Genomic DNA, 17,229 nt, shown 5'->3' on the forward strand with positions numbered 1-17,229 from the left:
TACTTTATTTTGCAGATTTTAGGATTTTAATTATAGTGATGAGAAAATTATTACAGTAAGACAATTTGGGAAGACTGGCATGTGTCCTGGTTTGTACTCACTTTCCATCCATTCTGGTTGCAAACGACGTTCCTTCCTAAACTTTATGAAGACGTTAATTTGTCGATCTTATAAATTCGAGGGAGTGACTATGGATTTAATTGTCAATTGGACAAGTGAAGAAACTGCTGCTGTATGGAGAGCGAAGGGAGATCTATAGATTCCATCGAATTTCTTCCTCCTCCACAACAGTTTTAAAGTTAAGAAAATGTTTTTTGCTGATGTCAATATCCCACCATGTTCATGCATATCCACGCCGCGTTTTCACTAGTTTTTTTTTTTTTTTTTGTTTCCAAACATGGAACATTGACGACAAATGTCGATATTTTGTGGATTCGACAACTTGTTAATCGTCTTTTTTTGTGAAATGTACAATGTTTCTTCAGTTCTGCTTCGGCGATGCCATACTCCGAATCAGTTTTGGTACACTGTTGACGGCAACCTAGCGGTGTAGAGAACCACAGCGCCTCTTCAGCCGCTTTGGCGGAAAGCATGTCCACGCCTGGTCCCTGCACATCCCTGCCCACGTTTCTACGCACTGCCATGTATTTACGCAAATTTAATACGCTCTGAATGCAAATCAAATCATTCTCTTGGTCACAGCTCTTACTCTGGACAGGAAATTTCAATTTCTACCCAATAGCCATTGGGTGGTCTAGGCTCTGGTCAACTGTACGAAGACACAAGTGTTCAGTCTTGTATTTGCAGTCATAGTGTAGCCTATCACTACGCACCGTTCACTACTAGTGTTCGAAATCCACATTCTGATTGTCCTTTGATAAACGCAAATAGGTCATTTTCTAGAAAAAAAATGTAGGCCTAGCAGCGTTGCTTTTCACGTTATAGACAGATTATGTAGCCTAATCGAGGAAAAACACCTACAGGCTTTAAAGTGCATTCATTCAGTTGCGTGGATATATCCATAATTTGTTTATTTAAAATTTACATTTAATATTTCGGCTGAAAAACAATTACCGTTTCTGAAGATCCGGTTTTTGGTGTTTTCCGTTTAAACGGCAAACATCCGAATTGCTTTAGTATAGTTTCGCTGCAGGAGCGGGCATAATATTAGCAGCATCTTTTTTTACTCTGAATATCGGTGGCGCGATACGATCATATTCTGTGTGGTTGAGTGGTTCCGGTTGTAATTAATCAGGTGGGCAAATACGTATCAAGTAACACTGAAGCAACGAGCCGATCAAGAAAAGAAAGCATTTAACGAACGAATTCATTAATAAGATGAGTAATGAAATTCACCCTACTCTAAACAAAATGTTAAAAAAAGTTCTTCACTCTACTCTATGTCAATTTCCCACACGTGTTTAAAGTATTATTCATATATTTCTCCTTTGAGGAACATGGAAGACAATGATAATTCATATTATTAGTTCGTGGAAGGAGTGGGCCTGTTTCATACCTTTACAATGGGAGGTATTCGCGATCAGTCGGCCCAACTGAAAAAGAAAACACGTGGGCCCATCTATCTGTGTCTCGTGTCACATCAAAATTGGGTTCACATAAAAAAAAAGATTGAAGGCAATTACCATTAAAATACCTAGTCTAAAAATATATAAACCTTATATGGAAATACTTCTGTCATACATTTTCATTTATTCATAAACTTTTCAGATTATTTACATTAACTGATATGTTGATTTCCATCAATTGTCTTGATTTGTGGTCTGTGAAACCAGGCGTATTTGAGGTATTAATGACAAGCTAAATATTGCATTAATAGGTCTGTCTCTTGGGTCTTTGCTAGTGAGTAAAGCATTGGTTTAAATAGAGTATGGAATTAAATATTAATAGCTTTTTGGACTGGCGTATGTGAATGGGATTCACAACTTGATCAATACTTCAAGCGCATAGCACAAACAGAAGAAGGTCAAACTCTGTGCTTAGAGACTTAACTCAATGAGAGAGCTCGCACTCAACTGATCAAAGTTCGACTCAGGGGTAATACTTCTCTATTTATGACAAGAGCCAAGGCGCCTGTACGGCTTCCGATCGCAGACTGTGCTGCTGTCAAAACCTTTGAGATTAAGGTCATAATAGCCTGTAAAACGTCATATATTTTCGGAAGTATAAATATATTGAAGAAAACTTGCATTTGTACAATTTTGAAATGTGCGGCAAGATTATGGAAATTGTCCGCTTTTCTTTTTCTTCACCCTTTTTCTCTAAGTGACTATTAATCGAACAAAACGCTTCACTGACACAGATTTTACGTCTGCATTTCATACATATTTAGACATTATTGATACACCATAAATAACAATGAAACAGCATTAACACAGTTGTTACACGAGTATACATTTCGGCTACTTACTCAGTATACCTAATATTATTATATGTATATAATATATAATATGAGGAATGATCTAAACGTCAGGTATGGGCGGGTCCACCAGTAGTGTCTGAATTGTGAAGTTTTTTCTTGTTCTCATTTTGCCTTGAGTTTTAATGTATAGTTTTTATTTTGTATTATTAACTATTTTGTATTATTTTGTCTAATGTCATGCATAACGGTACCGATGGTTAATTCCACGCATTTTGCTGTAGGCCTAGTGCATGCATCCGCAATACAGATTTAGGAGGCTCTAATCAAAATATATACAGAAGATGTTGTTTTAAAAATATACAGGTTACTGATCGTAAAATGTAGTAGTAGCCTACTAGGCGGTACCTGCGCAGTCCGCAATGTTCCAGATTTCCGCATATGATGGCTGGATTCGTTAGACTGTGTCGGCGTTATATATCAACTGCACCGCGATGCGATTTTATGCACGTGCTGTATGGACAGGTCTGGGTCACATCATGTAGACACGGTTTGGTGTAGTTCTGTATGAAGCCCGCGCATCTGTGCATTTGCGGGCTAGCGAGTTGAACTTAAACTGAACCTAAACTTCTGATAACTGGAAAGTGTCATTTTCCCCTGGAGAAATTAGCTGGCTACTCCCATCCAATGAGTAGCCTAATAAAGACGTCTGCAAGACATTCAACTGGGGTACAAAAGGCAGTATTATATTTAACTAATGCTACACGATGAAGACAAAGATTTTACCCGTGAAAATCGTGTTTAATGTATTAAAATATCGTCATAAAAAGACGTAAATAGGCTACATTTTAGTCATGTGCTATAACTCGGCCACTGCAGTAATTCAATACAATGACCTTTTCTGGGTTGAAATGATTTAAATCTTTCAAGCGATTAAGAAAGAGCAATTCAGAACGACTTAAAATAGATGGCTTACGTGTAGCATTTTTAGCGGATGTGAATTACATCGCCTCATTTTCTTGGAATTGTGCGTTTTTCCATTGATAGCTCTTGTACAGTTGGAGCTTCTTGTTGTTCCAACTTCCAAGGATAGGCTAACAGTCGGAAACTGAACGCGTGAAACTGTACCAAGCAAAGCAAAGCCTTTATTAGCAATTATTCCTAACTATTAGTAATTAGACTACTTATTAGATAAACAGAATGTGTTTGTATGGCATATTTAATAACTTTTTAGCCAGTTCTACATTTTGGTACCATGTCGGTAGGAATAACCATCCAAAGTGAAAGTTTAATAAATGTTTTCCTGTATTGATATTTTAACTGAAGGATGGATTGCCTAATGTAAAGTGTTTTCCATCATTTAAGCTTTTCGTGATCAGTCTGTAACTATAATCAGCGTAGTCTGTTCTCTTCAGTTGATGATAACTTCAGACCGCCATGATGACAGTGCTATGTTTATATATCTCAAATTCATTATGTTCATATTATTAGTGTCATTAATAATAATCATAATAATAACGATAATAACGATAATAATAAGGATAATGATAATAACGATAATATGAATAAAATAATAATAATAATATTCGTGTATTTATTATTATTATTATTATTATTATTATTATTATTATTATTATTATGCTCCAGCAACCTACCTATGAAGTTTTTATTCTACTTAGACTAAAATGTTGCAACGATGATAATAATAATAATAATAATAATAATAATAATAATAATAATAATAATAATACACGATTATTATTATTATTATTATTATTATTATCGCCGCATTTTAATCTAAGTAGAAGGAACATTAATTGGTAGGTTGCTGGGGGGGTTGTTAATATGAACTCATGTCAAACTCAACGGAGAACAATGAAGAACTGAAGAACCTGCGTGCAGTTTCATTTCAGTTTGTTTCAGGTTCGGGGGCAAATGAATTTGCTGCACAACAACACTCCGTTTTGGGAAAGCCCTCATGCCCACCCCCCACACCCCCCCCCCCCCCCCCACCCCCCCCTCTCTCTCTCTCTCTCTCTTTCTCTCTCTTTCGCTCGCTCGCTCTCTCTCTCTCTCTCTGTCTCCCTCATGCTTGCTCCTGGTTTGGCGTTGCGACGCTGGTGGAAATATAAACAGATGCTTAGCAAATTAATTAAAAGGCACTAGCACGCACACTGTACAAACAGATACGTAAGAGGCTGGGAATGGGTTGGGGTCTGAGAAGAGAAAGAGATGCAGGGGCGCTAAGATGTTGTGTGCTCATCTCTTATCTGTTGTTCTTCCCGGAACAACACATGTCATCCTGGGTCTTCCAGTCAAAGAAAGCGCTCCCCAGACACTCGAAGGCAGCTGTCACTGTGTTTTGCCTAGCCTTGTAGGCCAGCTAGTGTACTTTGCATGAGAAGTGACCCATATGCACGAGGAAACGTGATATTGATTCCAAATTTCAACTGGGGCGTTTGCACAGTATATGCAGCCAGAATATAAATTGCTATGATGGAACAGTGTGTGTGTGTGTGTGTGTGTGAGAGAGAGAGAGTGTGTGTGTGTGTGTGTGAGAGAGAGAGAGAGGGAGAGAGAGAGTGTGTGTGTGTGCGTGTGTGTGTGCACGAACGTGAATATAATGGTGGAGGACAATATGAACAAATGCTGTAAATAATTGTGGCCCTGGTTATCCATAAGCTCTAGACGAGTGACTTCGAGATGCCTTGTCACCCTGCGGTATGCGTTAAGTTTGACTGCCAGCTCTATGTCTTGAACTTTTCTTGTGTGCCCACATTTGTTGCCTGTGGGGTCCTCTGCATGACCACATATTTATGGGAGCCCTGCTGTTTTGTCATCAGTGCCTCTGGTTATAATAATAACAACATCTGTTACAGTGATGCTATTATTATTATTATTATTATTATTATTATTATTATTGACATTTAGATTTTGCTGAAATTACAAAATATCGAATTTTGAAAAAAAGATCATCATCAGTTCTCGTTTCTAGTTGATTATTATTATGGTTCTGTCGTTAATATAAATATTATTAACAAAGATAATGTTAATGTAATTATTTTATCATTAACAGCATGGTCATTGCCAACATTATGATTATTATAGCAATCAATATTTTATCTGTGCTGTAAATCTGAAATAAAAATCGAAAATGTGCACATCTTAAATACGTCATGTACATCTTAGTCGATTGCAAATCTTTCACAAAAATGTAAGCTATGATTTTATAGGCTAAATAACCCCAGGTAATTTAGATGTTTTACTTATTCCGCATTCTCATATAAAAAAGTACTTAAACACTGATGGATTGTTGATCAAAAAAGACCAAATTATTTTCATCTAAAAGAAAACAACTTGGAATTTGTTGCTTTCTTGAGAAAATCTCTGGCTGCACAACGTTAACCGAAAACGAGATGACCCCGCAAGATGCACATTGGTGACTTTAACATGAATGCCTTGAGCGGCCCTAGAGCCTACACTCAATGGGAGTCAAAGTTAGCCCTGTAGGTGTCAAGGTGATCTAACCACCCGTGGACTTTTAAGCGTCATTGTCTTTCACGTTCTCGCTTCCATAATGGACTAAACGAAGCAACAGTCTTACTGACAAAGTGATTGCGGTAACGTGTGTGAAATTAGGATAATATATACAATATGAACTCACTTACGAACATTGATATATCAACACCGGTAGTCTGGGGCAAAGATTAAACACTGACATGAATATCACCTACTTCCGTTCATCGACGTGAAAGGTTTTTTTTTTAAATTACTTTTTAAAAAAATAGCCTAACAATTAAACGAGGAAAAGAAACTGTTAAAGTTAAAAAAATGTAAAAAAATAAAAAAACCCGAAAGTTTGCGAGACGAGTAGGCCCACTTACCTCCAAATTTGATCTCCTGAGAAAATAATTAAGACCTCGAACTGCATCAATAATTCCAAGATTTCCACACACTGGCTGGAGCATATTGAAAAACAAAATCAGTTTTCCTTAATATCAAATTGCCTTTCGCTATTATAAGAAATAGAACTTAGCTTATATTATGCCAATTACAGTAATTACAAGATACTTACGCTTCCTGACCAAATGGTTATAAAGACTGCACAATCTATCCAGAAGGGTTTTATAAATAACCTGCCTGATCAAATGAACCTTGATACCTCGACAATAAAATAATCTCAGTTACCACGAACAAGCCTGTGGACTTAAGCCGTATCCACTCACATGACAATTCCTGCGAATTTATTATATGTAGTTTTATTAATACTTGGACAATTGGTTTGTTCTGTTCCCTATGCATAGTACGGAGTGCGTCAGGTAGAGCTTGGTGGAGATAGTAATGGTTACTTGGATGACAAAATGCTGATTGGTTGTGGGTCCCGGTGACGTCACGAGGCTGTGCATAAGGCTGGCTCGTGTGCTTTCAGGAACATGCAGAATAGTGAAAGCTGGTCGAGGAGCATCAGTCCTGCAAAAACATGACATACGCAATATCTCCACACTAATACCGCATCGCACGCAGAAGAAAACAACACAACTGGAGGGAAACGCACATGCTTCTTCGTTAAACAGCTGGGTTTATTATTTTTTATGAACAACAAATTGCGGGTGGAGGAACGGTCATGAGGAAGTCCACAACAGTGTTTGTAGGCATGCTTGTCTCGCTGTGTTTTGCCCCTAAACAAATTTATTAGAGGATTAATCGGTCTGGCAGTACTCCACATTGATGACAACAGTTCTAATATAATATGGGGCTTTCAAATTTCTAAGGTTTTTTTTGGTGATTGACGTTTGATTTACATTGGCTTTTTTGTTGGTTGATTTGTTTGTTTGTTTTCTGGCAAAATAATACATTCAATCAGCATTTTTTTTCATCCTCGGGGAAACTAAACGAAAAAAGCCCACGGTTTTGCGACCTGTGCTGCTACCTCACACCTGAAAGAATTCATCTTTTATCCTGGATTTGGACGCTATACGGATCTGTTTGCCGCCGATCTCGTCGAGAGAGAGAGAGAGAGAGAGAGAAGGGGGGAGAGAGGGAGAGAGAGGGCGAAGCACTGTTGATTTCCATTTAATTTTCAACAAAATCCAACACGGGGGATCTGGAAAAAGGACAATGAATCAGCAGTTCACTTCGTAGATATTTTTTTTTTTCACTTGGAGAAAAAAAGAAGGGAGATCCACGGAAAAAGAAGAGAACTCAGCGGTGCAAGAACACAGCGTTAGAATCGTGGGGGCTGATCCAAAGACGATGGTTCACTGTGCGGCGTGCGAGAGGCCCATACTGGACAGGTTTCTCCTGAACGTTCTGGACAGAGCCTGGCACGTCAAGTGCGTCCAGTGTTGCGACTGCAAATGCAATTTAACAGAGAAGTGTTTCTCTCGCGAAGGGAAACTGTACTGCAAAAATGACTTCTTTAGGTAAGCATGCGAGAATGACTAATTCTTCTATTATGATTATTTTGATTAGCTTATTATTATTATTTTTTGGGGGGAAATTGGTTTTATTTGGCATTGTGGAGCGAATATCACGTATTCACGACTTGAAATATCCGTGCACGTACTCCGAGTACCCCACAAAGAGTAGAGAAAGGCGGTCTAGTTATTTAATGACTTACAGATCGATTTCATAGGTTGGGTTTAAGTGATCTTCGTGCGCAAAATATCCAGATGTACAAATAAAAAAACATAAACACTGAAACTATGTGACGCAGCCAGTAATCTTGGTATGTAATGTATGTAATCTTTGTAAGATCTGAATAAGAAAACAAATGTAATTCAAAATATTTATTTATATTTATAATTTACATTGATGATTTAAGAGTTGTGCAGTAAGTAATTTTGGTGTAAGTTCTGTCGTTATAGAATCAGTCATTTTAAATAGCCCAGGGTTCTTATTATATGTGGAATCGGCTAGTCTATGGAAGTGAAGGTTGTAATAGTTGCATACACCTCATCACACGTGAAACCATAATTCGGATGTAGGCTACATATTATTCATCTATTGTTTGGATTATCAGCATTTCCTTATCAATGATTTGCAAATATTTGGCATTTTTTAATAATATATTTTATAGGATTTATATTGAGGGACTATATAACTTCTAAATAATGGACATTAATCTTCATATTATTTGTCCTCACAGTTCTAGATATGTGTGTTTTTAATTAACATAGGCCACTAAATATCCTATTTTTATTACATTCAATTTGTCACATTTTTAAGATTTGCAAGCCGCCACTCTGTAAGGAACAACTGTAACGCCACACTTACGTTACTACTCGACGTGGAAGGGTGTGCTTTTGGACTGATACGGGCCTATTAGTAAATAAGTTAGTCTACATTTAGTGCGTATTCGTTTTTTATTGTTATGCTAAGGTGGGATCAGATATTATTACAGGTCTGCGCCCTATGGTATTCAGTGAAAGCTGTAAGGAAATCGCCCTTTGTTTACCATAAATGGCAGCCAGTCGTGCCACAGAGATCAGAGGTTGACTGCCAAGGTTCCAATAGGAAGTGTTACCCGCCCCAGGGGCAAGTAGACCGCGTGTTTGCCGCGGTTCGAGTTATGATGCGATAAGTGGATTTGAATAATAAACTAGCTTAAAGAGGAAACCCGTAGACAAGGAAACCACAGACTTACGGTCAACACACAATTGTATGCAGTTTGAATACACATAATTTATGTGAATTCACCGTTATAATGATGCTTTTTGTTGCACTTGCTGCCATTGTCGCATTTGGTCTTAAAAAAAAGTACATTACTAACATTAGTTCAATTAGCCTAGTTGTAAATATACAATTAACAATTTTAGACGTATCACGAACGTGTTTTAAATCACGAGCGATACCTGTGAATGATAAGCAGGAATTGAACATGTGTACCTGTCTGAATACGAGGGTAGTCTATTTTAAACACACTCCAGACCACCCATAATATTTAACTAGGCCTTTCTCTGCTTATTATGATCTAGGTTTAAATTATTGCTCATAACCTCCTTGAAAACAAACCTTGTTTTTGAAACATGTCAGTGGTGCTGTAATTACACGTTGGGCCATATAACTATAGCTATATTCATTGCAGTTATTTTTCAACTGAATGCATGCGAAAATAACAATATACATATTTAAATAGTATAGCATGGACGTTAAATGCCAATATCTCGCATAGAACGTCCAACAGTTAAATTCAGTGCCGTACAGAATTAAATGGCTATACGTCAACACAATACATCCACATTGAAATTGCTTGAACAAAAGCTGGTGCACAACAGCACCAGAATATTCTATTTTCTTGCATTGCTTTTGTTTTAAAAAGGTACCTTTACTTTCAGTATTAAAGTCTGCTATACACTTTGCCGATTTAGCCATTGCTTGCTTTGTTCCTGATGGTGGCTTTCCCTCTTTTGATTTGTAGGCGATTTGGTACGAAGTGCGCCGGCTGTGCTCAGGGGATCTCGCCGAATGACCTGGTTCGAAGGGCAAGGAGCAAAGTGTTCCATTTGAACTGTTTCACGTGCATGATGTGTAACAAACAGCTTTCCACCGGGGAAGAACTGTACATCATAGATGAAAATAAATTTGTTTGTAAAGAAGATTACCTGGCCAGCAGCACAAGAGGGGACACCAACCTTCTTTCCGGTAAGACATGCATTTGTCTTAAATCTTCGAATTACTATAATTCACTTATGTCACGGATCACAGTGCAGACTATTCATCAGCAGATTAAAAACAACATATTGCATTTAATACAACTGCATGTGTCCTGCTATTGTATGAACCATTTAAGCGTAAAATGGTCAATTAATACTTCCGTGTTATTATTTTGGTGAACACAAAACACCCTTAAATACTTAATTACTAAAAACTATTGTGTGATATTTTGATATCGGTACTTCTATATGTATTTAGTCAAATTAATAGCAGGCCTGCTTCAACGCCTATAGGTAAAATGTATTTTATTTGAACACCATTGCAACCGTGGGAAATAGAATAGGAATATGGTGCTAAAACGTTTTTTGCCAACGATTATTTTATTGGAGACTGCATTCTAGGGACCCATACGTACCGAAGAGTTCGCTGACACATTTCTGTTGTGATAAAATCACTGAAATATAAGGAAACCTTACTTGTAAATGAGAACCATTTTTAACATTTCCTGTATTCCGTCATGTTTGTAGGCCCTAGGTTAAATATTAAGTATAATGCTAAATCGTATTATTATTATTATTATTATTATTATTATTATTATTAACAACAACAACAACAACAACAACAACAACAACAACAACAGTAGCCTAATAATAATATTATTAACAACAGTAAAAAATAAATAATAATGATAATAATAATGATAATAATAACAAATTAGCTGCATATTAAAACAATACATCATTATACTTCGTTTTAAATTAAACCAAAATAACATTAATTCATATAAAAAATGCAAAAACCTCATTTATACCACTTATATTTAGTTTTTTATTATTATTATTATTATTTTTAAAATTTGGCTATTGTTTCCTTCAGTCTTAAAAGTGTAAAGGCTATGCACTTTTTCACTTTGAAGACTAAATTAAATTTAAATTCGACGCGTATCTGTTTTTCAACAGTTACCGCGTGCAGTGATCCAAGTTTGTCTCCAGATTCCCAAGACCCGCAGGACGATTGTAAAGACTCGGAGACCGGACATCTATCGGACAAAGAAACGACTAACAATGAAAACGACGACCAGAACCTTGGAGGAAAACGACGTGGACCGCGGACTACCATAAAGGCCAAGCAACTTGAGACCCTAAAAGCAGCTTTCGCGGCAACCCCGAAACCCACGCGACACATCAGGGAGCAGCTCGCGCAAGAAACTGGGCTCAACATGCGTGTCATTCAGGTTAGGCTGTTTTATGCTTTGAGAACCATCAATGTGTCTGAAAGGCAAATGTATCTTCATATGTAAAATAAACAATTAGCTATTTAAAAAGGATGGGAAACATATTAAAACACTTACAAATACGACAGAAAATATAACCTTCATAAAGTGGTTCATTGGTAGGTACCAACCAATTTTACGACATAAATCCATTAGTCGTGCAAGATAATTTCTACTCTTTTTCCGTTGTGCAAGGTACTGTTGAGTCAGTAAAATGCGATACAGAAAAAAAAACTGTGTTAAATCAAATCCGATATTGTACACTGTATCCGTTCTGGACATAGATTCTAGTTGAATTAAGAAAAAAAATATTTAGGCTACTGTACGCAATTTCTGTATACGTTAAAGCAAATAATGAATGCAAGCTTTTTTCAATTAAAACACACACTGACAGAGAGCGACGGGAACATAAGGAGTGTCCTTCGGCGCAGGCCCCCGCGGGGCGCGGGGCGCGGGGCGCACTGTCGTGCATCGCCGCACTGACAAACAGACATGTTTTGCTATATGCCCCTTGAAGACTTTTTCGATTTGTATGCATTAACTTTTATCTTATAAGTACATGGTTGTGATCAAAGGTGTCTTATTCTCACATTGTAATATGATTGCTATTATTTCCTTATCCCAGACCCACTCTTGATGGGCAGAAATGACTGATATGATAGAATGATATGCCAACAGGCTTGAGACGCATATGGAGTCTTGGCAATATACGGACCGTCACGTTTTGAGACTACACTTTCGCCAGTCTAGTAAAATTGAAAAGGATAAGTAATTTTTATATTAAAGGATAACATGAGCGCACTAGCTTAGTTTATATACGAGGACTTCATACCTTAATAATAATAATAATAATATTAATCATGATAATAATAATCAGAAAATTTCAGATTTGTACAAAAGCCATCGACTATGTCATGTAAAAATATCACCAACTGATAATTTCGGGTGCGATTGCGCGCTTACTTTTTTGATATATGTTGAATTTGCCCACATGTCTGGAGAGAAGACCAAGGGTAAATCCATCATAATAGAAATAGCTACCGTTGCTTTATAAGTAGCCGTTAGAAAAACAAACTATAAAAGCACTATTGCATTTGGAAAGGAACGGATGTGCGAAATTTGTCGCGAGATTAATGAACCCCGGTGTTAGATATTTGAGAGAGGACTGGTCCAGCATAATTATGACAGGGATTTAAACTACGAATGTACAGATTATGAAATGATAACACTACACGACCGGTAATAGCCTATATCGGTTACAACCCTCTTATTAAGTATTAATTTGAGATATTAAGTCCGTGCTATTGCCTCGACAACTGGCGAGAATGGAGGACTAAAATTAAATAGAAAAATCACTTTTTTTGCATTGAGTAGGAAAAGGAGTAGGCCTATTTATATCTTGAATTTATGTTTTGCAGGTGTGGTTCCAGAACCGGCGATCCAAAGAAAGACGAATGAAGCAGCTGAGTGCGCTGGGTGCAAGGAGACACGCGTTTTTCCGAAGCCCGAGGAGAATGAGAACGCTCGTGGATCGACTCGAACCCGGGGAACTGATCCCGAATGGACATTTCTCATACTATGGGGGTAGGAGGCTTCTGTGTTTACTTTGGTGTATCTTTTTCACACATTTGTATGAAATGTTGAATAATTAAAGTGTGTTAGCGAAGGGGTGAGAACATTTGCTGAGCTGCCCCAGGACACCTTTGAAGACCGAAATGAAGATTCTGTCAAAGACCAAAGCGGTTGGAGCTCGGTTTAACCATCACAAAATATATCCATGTAGGACTACTCGGTCCCAGTACATTGTGTTTCATTTATTTCAGTTTGGTAATATGAAGAAAACCGTATTCGACGACGAAAGCCGTAACCCCTTCCTGTGTTAGCAAGGTGTAAATTGCAGTTAATTGAATTAATCACCCCAAAATCATGTAGCGACATCTCTCATCACAACCTGAAAGAACGGAAACAATTGTCTACGCAGTTTTGCAATATAATTGCGTCTTTTGTGTAACACATCAAATGTCTTATTTTTCATTGTTACGTACTATTTCGAAGACCTTACCGCTGTTGACGGAAAACAAATTTTAAAATGGTATTTTATTATATAATAATTTAGGATAATAGCAAAGTCGAAGCTAGAACATCAGTGCTGTTAAGGTCATTTTTATCGAAAAACATCAAATTAAACACACAAATGCAATATTTAAAGCCGTAGCCAATATTTAAATAATGGCTACTATCGTACATAGAAATTGTTTTTGATATTCTTCAGAGATTGTCAGCGTTTTCTGTTGGGGGGGACTAACTTTTTTGTTTTGATGCATTGATGGACGTAACGGGATTTTATTGCCCCGTTACGTCCATTAGTGCAGTTGAACAGAAGTGTATAAGTCACAGAGCAACTCAGGATTGCTTGCTGATTCTGTAAACTGGTTAGAAACAAAACTTGTATTTCAATGTGTGAAAACACAGTATATATTAAATAGTTGACCAAAAATAGACATTGCTTTACTGAGGACTAGATCATAATTCATCAAGCTGATATATTTATCGGGAGGACAAACTACAGGCAAGATTCTAACCTCACAAATTGATTTCTTAAAAATAGTTCTGTCCGCACATTTGAAAGTACGAGTTAAGCTGGTGTGTCCGCTGTCATAACAGGTAGCCTGCTTCTGTATTGGATCTTGGTTGAACAACAGGATATTCAATATATGATGCGTTTTTGAGATTCTCAGTATATTTAACACAGTCCCTCGTCTCCTTCTTCATCTGCAGATTATCAAAGCGAATACTTCGGTCCGGGAGGAAACTATGACTACTTCCCACAAGGTCCCCCATCATCGCAGGCACAGACCCCAGTGGACCTCGCCTTCGTGCCCTCCTCCGGGCCCGCGGGCACCCCCCTCGGGGGCATGGACCATCCCCTCCCCGGGCACCACCCGTCCAGCGAGGTGCAGCGGTTCTCCGACATCCTGTCCCACCACCCGGGCGACTCGCCCAGCCCGGAGCCCGGGGTCCCGGGCCCCCTCCACGGCATCTCCTCGGAGGTGTTCGGCCCCAGCCCGCCCTTTACCTCACTCTCCCTAAACGGCAACGGATACAACAACCACCTGTCTCACCCCCCGTCCGAACTGAACGAAGGCACCGTTTGGTAGCCAGAGAATAATGGGGACAAGCGGTGCGCTGGAGGGGAAAGGAACTTGTGACGGATGAAAAGAAGTGGGACAGAAGCTACGCCATTTTCGTTATTTCTATTTATTTATTTATTTATTCACCCCTTCCCTGGTGTGATTTTGTTGGGGTGATTAAGAAATATATATACATATATATATATATATATGAAAAAGCAGCGACAATGGACATGCTGTAAACATTTACCTTTATACACTACGTTGACTTTTTATTTTTATTTTTTTCCAAAACAAAATAATACCAACAGCACCAACCATGTAAGGAACTGGACGTGATTGCTGACTAATCACATGCTTTGTATTGAAATGAGCAGAGCAATGCCCCCTTCAGAAGTATTCAATGCATGATTAGGGAAAGCAGTCACACTGAAATTCTATCTATGAAACATGTGAACATTAGCAACTGTCAAGTAAACTGACAAGTTTTATAGACAAAATACTTAGACCATGATTCAATCTAACTGAAATGTGCTTTAAAATCATTATATTCCAGGAACTAGTTTAAATTCCAAGAACTAATTTTGAGAAAGTGTTACCCATTTTCTGTATTACAGAGCTTTGCTATTTTGTTAGTCTCTCAAATAACAGGATGTATAATATACAAATATTCTAGGTCTGTCTTTTTTACCCAGAGTTCACAACACAAGGATTATATTGACGGATAAACTGATTATTGCCTTGGGACAGTTAGTCTGTAATACTGGCTCCAGGAATTTTAAAGGCTTCAAGTTCACATGTTTGTACTCTGTATCAGCGACCTCTTTCACCTCCACGGGCTCTGCCATATTGACGCTTAAAGACCTCTTTGACTCAATGCGCATTTCTGAAGGCTGGGGGAATTGTTTTCTATCTGGACTTTGCTGGGTTTTTTTTTTTTGTTTGTTTTGGTATTTTCCTCATTTTTTTTTCAAGATTTCTGCCAAATTCCAAGAAGTTGGCCTTCAAAAGGCAAACTTTAAAAACACTATATGGATTGTAAACCCTTTATTTATTGGAAAAGAACTTGAAATGTTAAATGAAGTCTACCTTCTAAAAATACACGAACAAGGGTCTGTGAGGAACTTAGAACAGTCAACTGTTTACGTAATATATTTCATTCAGGAGTTTAAATATCAACTCTGTTTTAGAACCTCTTGATCCAGATAAAAAAATGTTTCAAGCAACCAACCAAACTTTTGTATTAATTTTATTTATATTGTATGATGAAAAAAAAGTTTGCTGGGGTCGTGGTTCACTGTGCTAGTTTGTACAAGATGGTGTTTACAAAAAATTGTAAAAATTAAAAAAAACAAAAGTAGTCAGTTGCCAAATAAAAATATAGCACAAATACTGTAAACGTGCTTTGCACCATTAACTGCTGAACATGTTCAAACAAAGTGTAAGTGTGTTCAAAAAAGATAAGAAGTATTCACTTCTTAATTTTTTAGCCTGATGAGGAACGTTCATACAAATTGTTAATGTAACATACTTAGACCAACAGGCTTTATTTTTGTGTCTTTAAATGAAAATTCAAACTTATTAAACATTGATGGTCAAATATGCAGCCAGCAGCTGCTATGTTCTTTAAATATCAAACCCCTCATGGTATGTCTTTTATTGTTCTAATAAACCTAAGCTTATGTGACCTCCAGTGCATATTAGACCATTCACTGTATAAGTACAACATGTTGAAAAATTTGTGAGTTTTTAATAAAATTTGAAAAGATAAATAAATTAATAGTAGAGACTTTTATTGTTTAGGCTGCTATGCTGTTCACGCCTTTCCTTCATGCATGATGAGGAGACTGCTGCATTCAGTGTTTATGCTTTTTTTAGTTGTGTTGTTGAAATATTAGTCTGGTCTCCACATGATTACATCGATTTCTACACTTATCACTGCATTAACTTTACATCCACTCAGAACTACAGCAATTTAAGTAAGAGTCTTTCATCTCCAAAAAAGCAGCACTGAGACAACAGAGCAAATACAATGTGTGATGGGAATTTGAATCACAACTATGTACTTAAGTTCTTCAATAGTTTTACCTATGTTTTGTTACAGTTAAAAATATGTCACACACACCTCTATTCTATCTAACTTGTGGGTTTGTCTATAATTTCAACAACAAATGTGTTTTTTTATTTTTTTATTTTTCAACAATATGAGGTTGGTTGTCATTTGAAATAAACAGTTTATCTGGTGAAAGGCAAAGTACTTTTCATTTTGATACCACTGGGATATTATGTATACATTAAGCTTAGAGTGGGAAGGTCATGGGGGATTTCTTCCTGTTTTAATCAAGGATTTGGTTTATCACACTACATTTATTGGACTAACAAGGAAGTAGACCATCCTACTGACAGACTTCAGGCTGTCCCTGGTGATATAACTGTAACAGTAAAATATGCACTCTATTATGGGAAAATGCAGTAGAAATAAGTTCCAGCTTCTCTAGATCACAAACGGAAACTACTCACATCCCAGCTAACAATTTTAAGTTCCAAGAATGTTCCTGATTGGTTGGAAGTATTATTAGTATTATGGAAACATTAACTTGGAATGTTCTAGGGGCATTTTTTTTTTTGCCATATGTTTTTTAAATGTTCCCAGAACATCTTTTTCTATAACGTTTTCTATAAACAATCTTGAAAAGTTTTGACACAGCATTCTTAGAAGATTATTACAAAGCATTCTTCAGTTCATCGGGGGCAATTGGGGATTAGGTGTCTTGGTCAAGGACACTTTGACC

The 17,229-nt window shown here is 37.3% G+C and overlaps 1 protein-coding gene across 2 annotated transcripts; it reads left to right on the forward strand.

The window, feature by feature from the left end:
• Positions 1 to 6,786: 6,786 nt before the first annotated feature.
• Positions 6,787 to 16,213, forward strand: LOC118234885 (LIM/homeobox protein Lhx1-like). 2 transcript variants are annotated; one of them, XM_035431722.1, is made up of 5 exons: positions 6,787 to 7,800; positions 9,798 to 10,021; positions 10,993 to 11,267; positions 12,725 to 12,890; positions 14,085 to 16,213. In XM_035431722.1, exons 1-5 carry the CDS (start codon positions 7,631 to 7,633, stop codon positions 14,462 to 14,464), a joined length of 1,215 nt encoding a protein of 404 aa, XP_035287613.1. In that variant the 5' UTR covers positions 6,787 to 7,630; the 3' UTR covers positions 14,465 to 16,213. The 2 variants fall into 2 exon arrangements, with proteins under 2 accessions (XP_035287613.1, XP_035287614.1); XM_035431723.1 differs by having other exon boundaries at positions 11,026 to 11,267.
• Positions 16,214 to 17,229: the final 1,016 nt, after the last annotated feature.

Source organism: Anguilla anguilla, chromosome 9 (genome assembly GCF_013347855.1).
Source record: "Anguilla anguilla isolate fAngAng1 chromosome 9, fAngAng1.pri, whole genome shotgun sequence".
Taxonomy (NCBI): domain Eukaryota; kingdom Metazoa; phylum Chordata; class Actinopteri; order Anguilliformes; family Anguillidae; genus Anguilla; species Anguilla anguilla.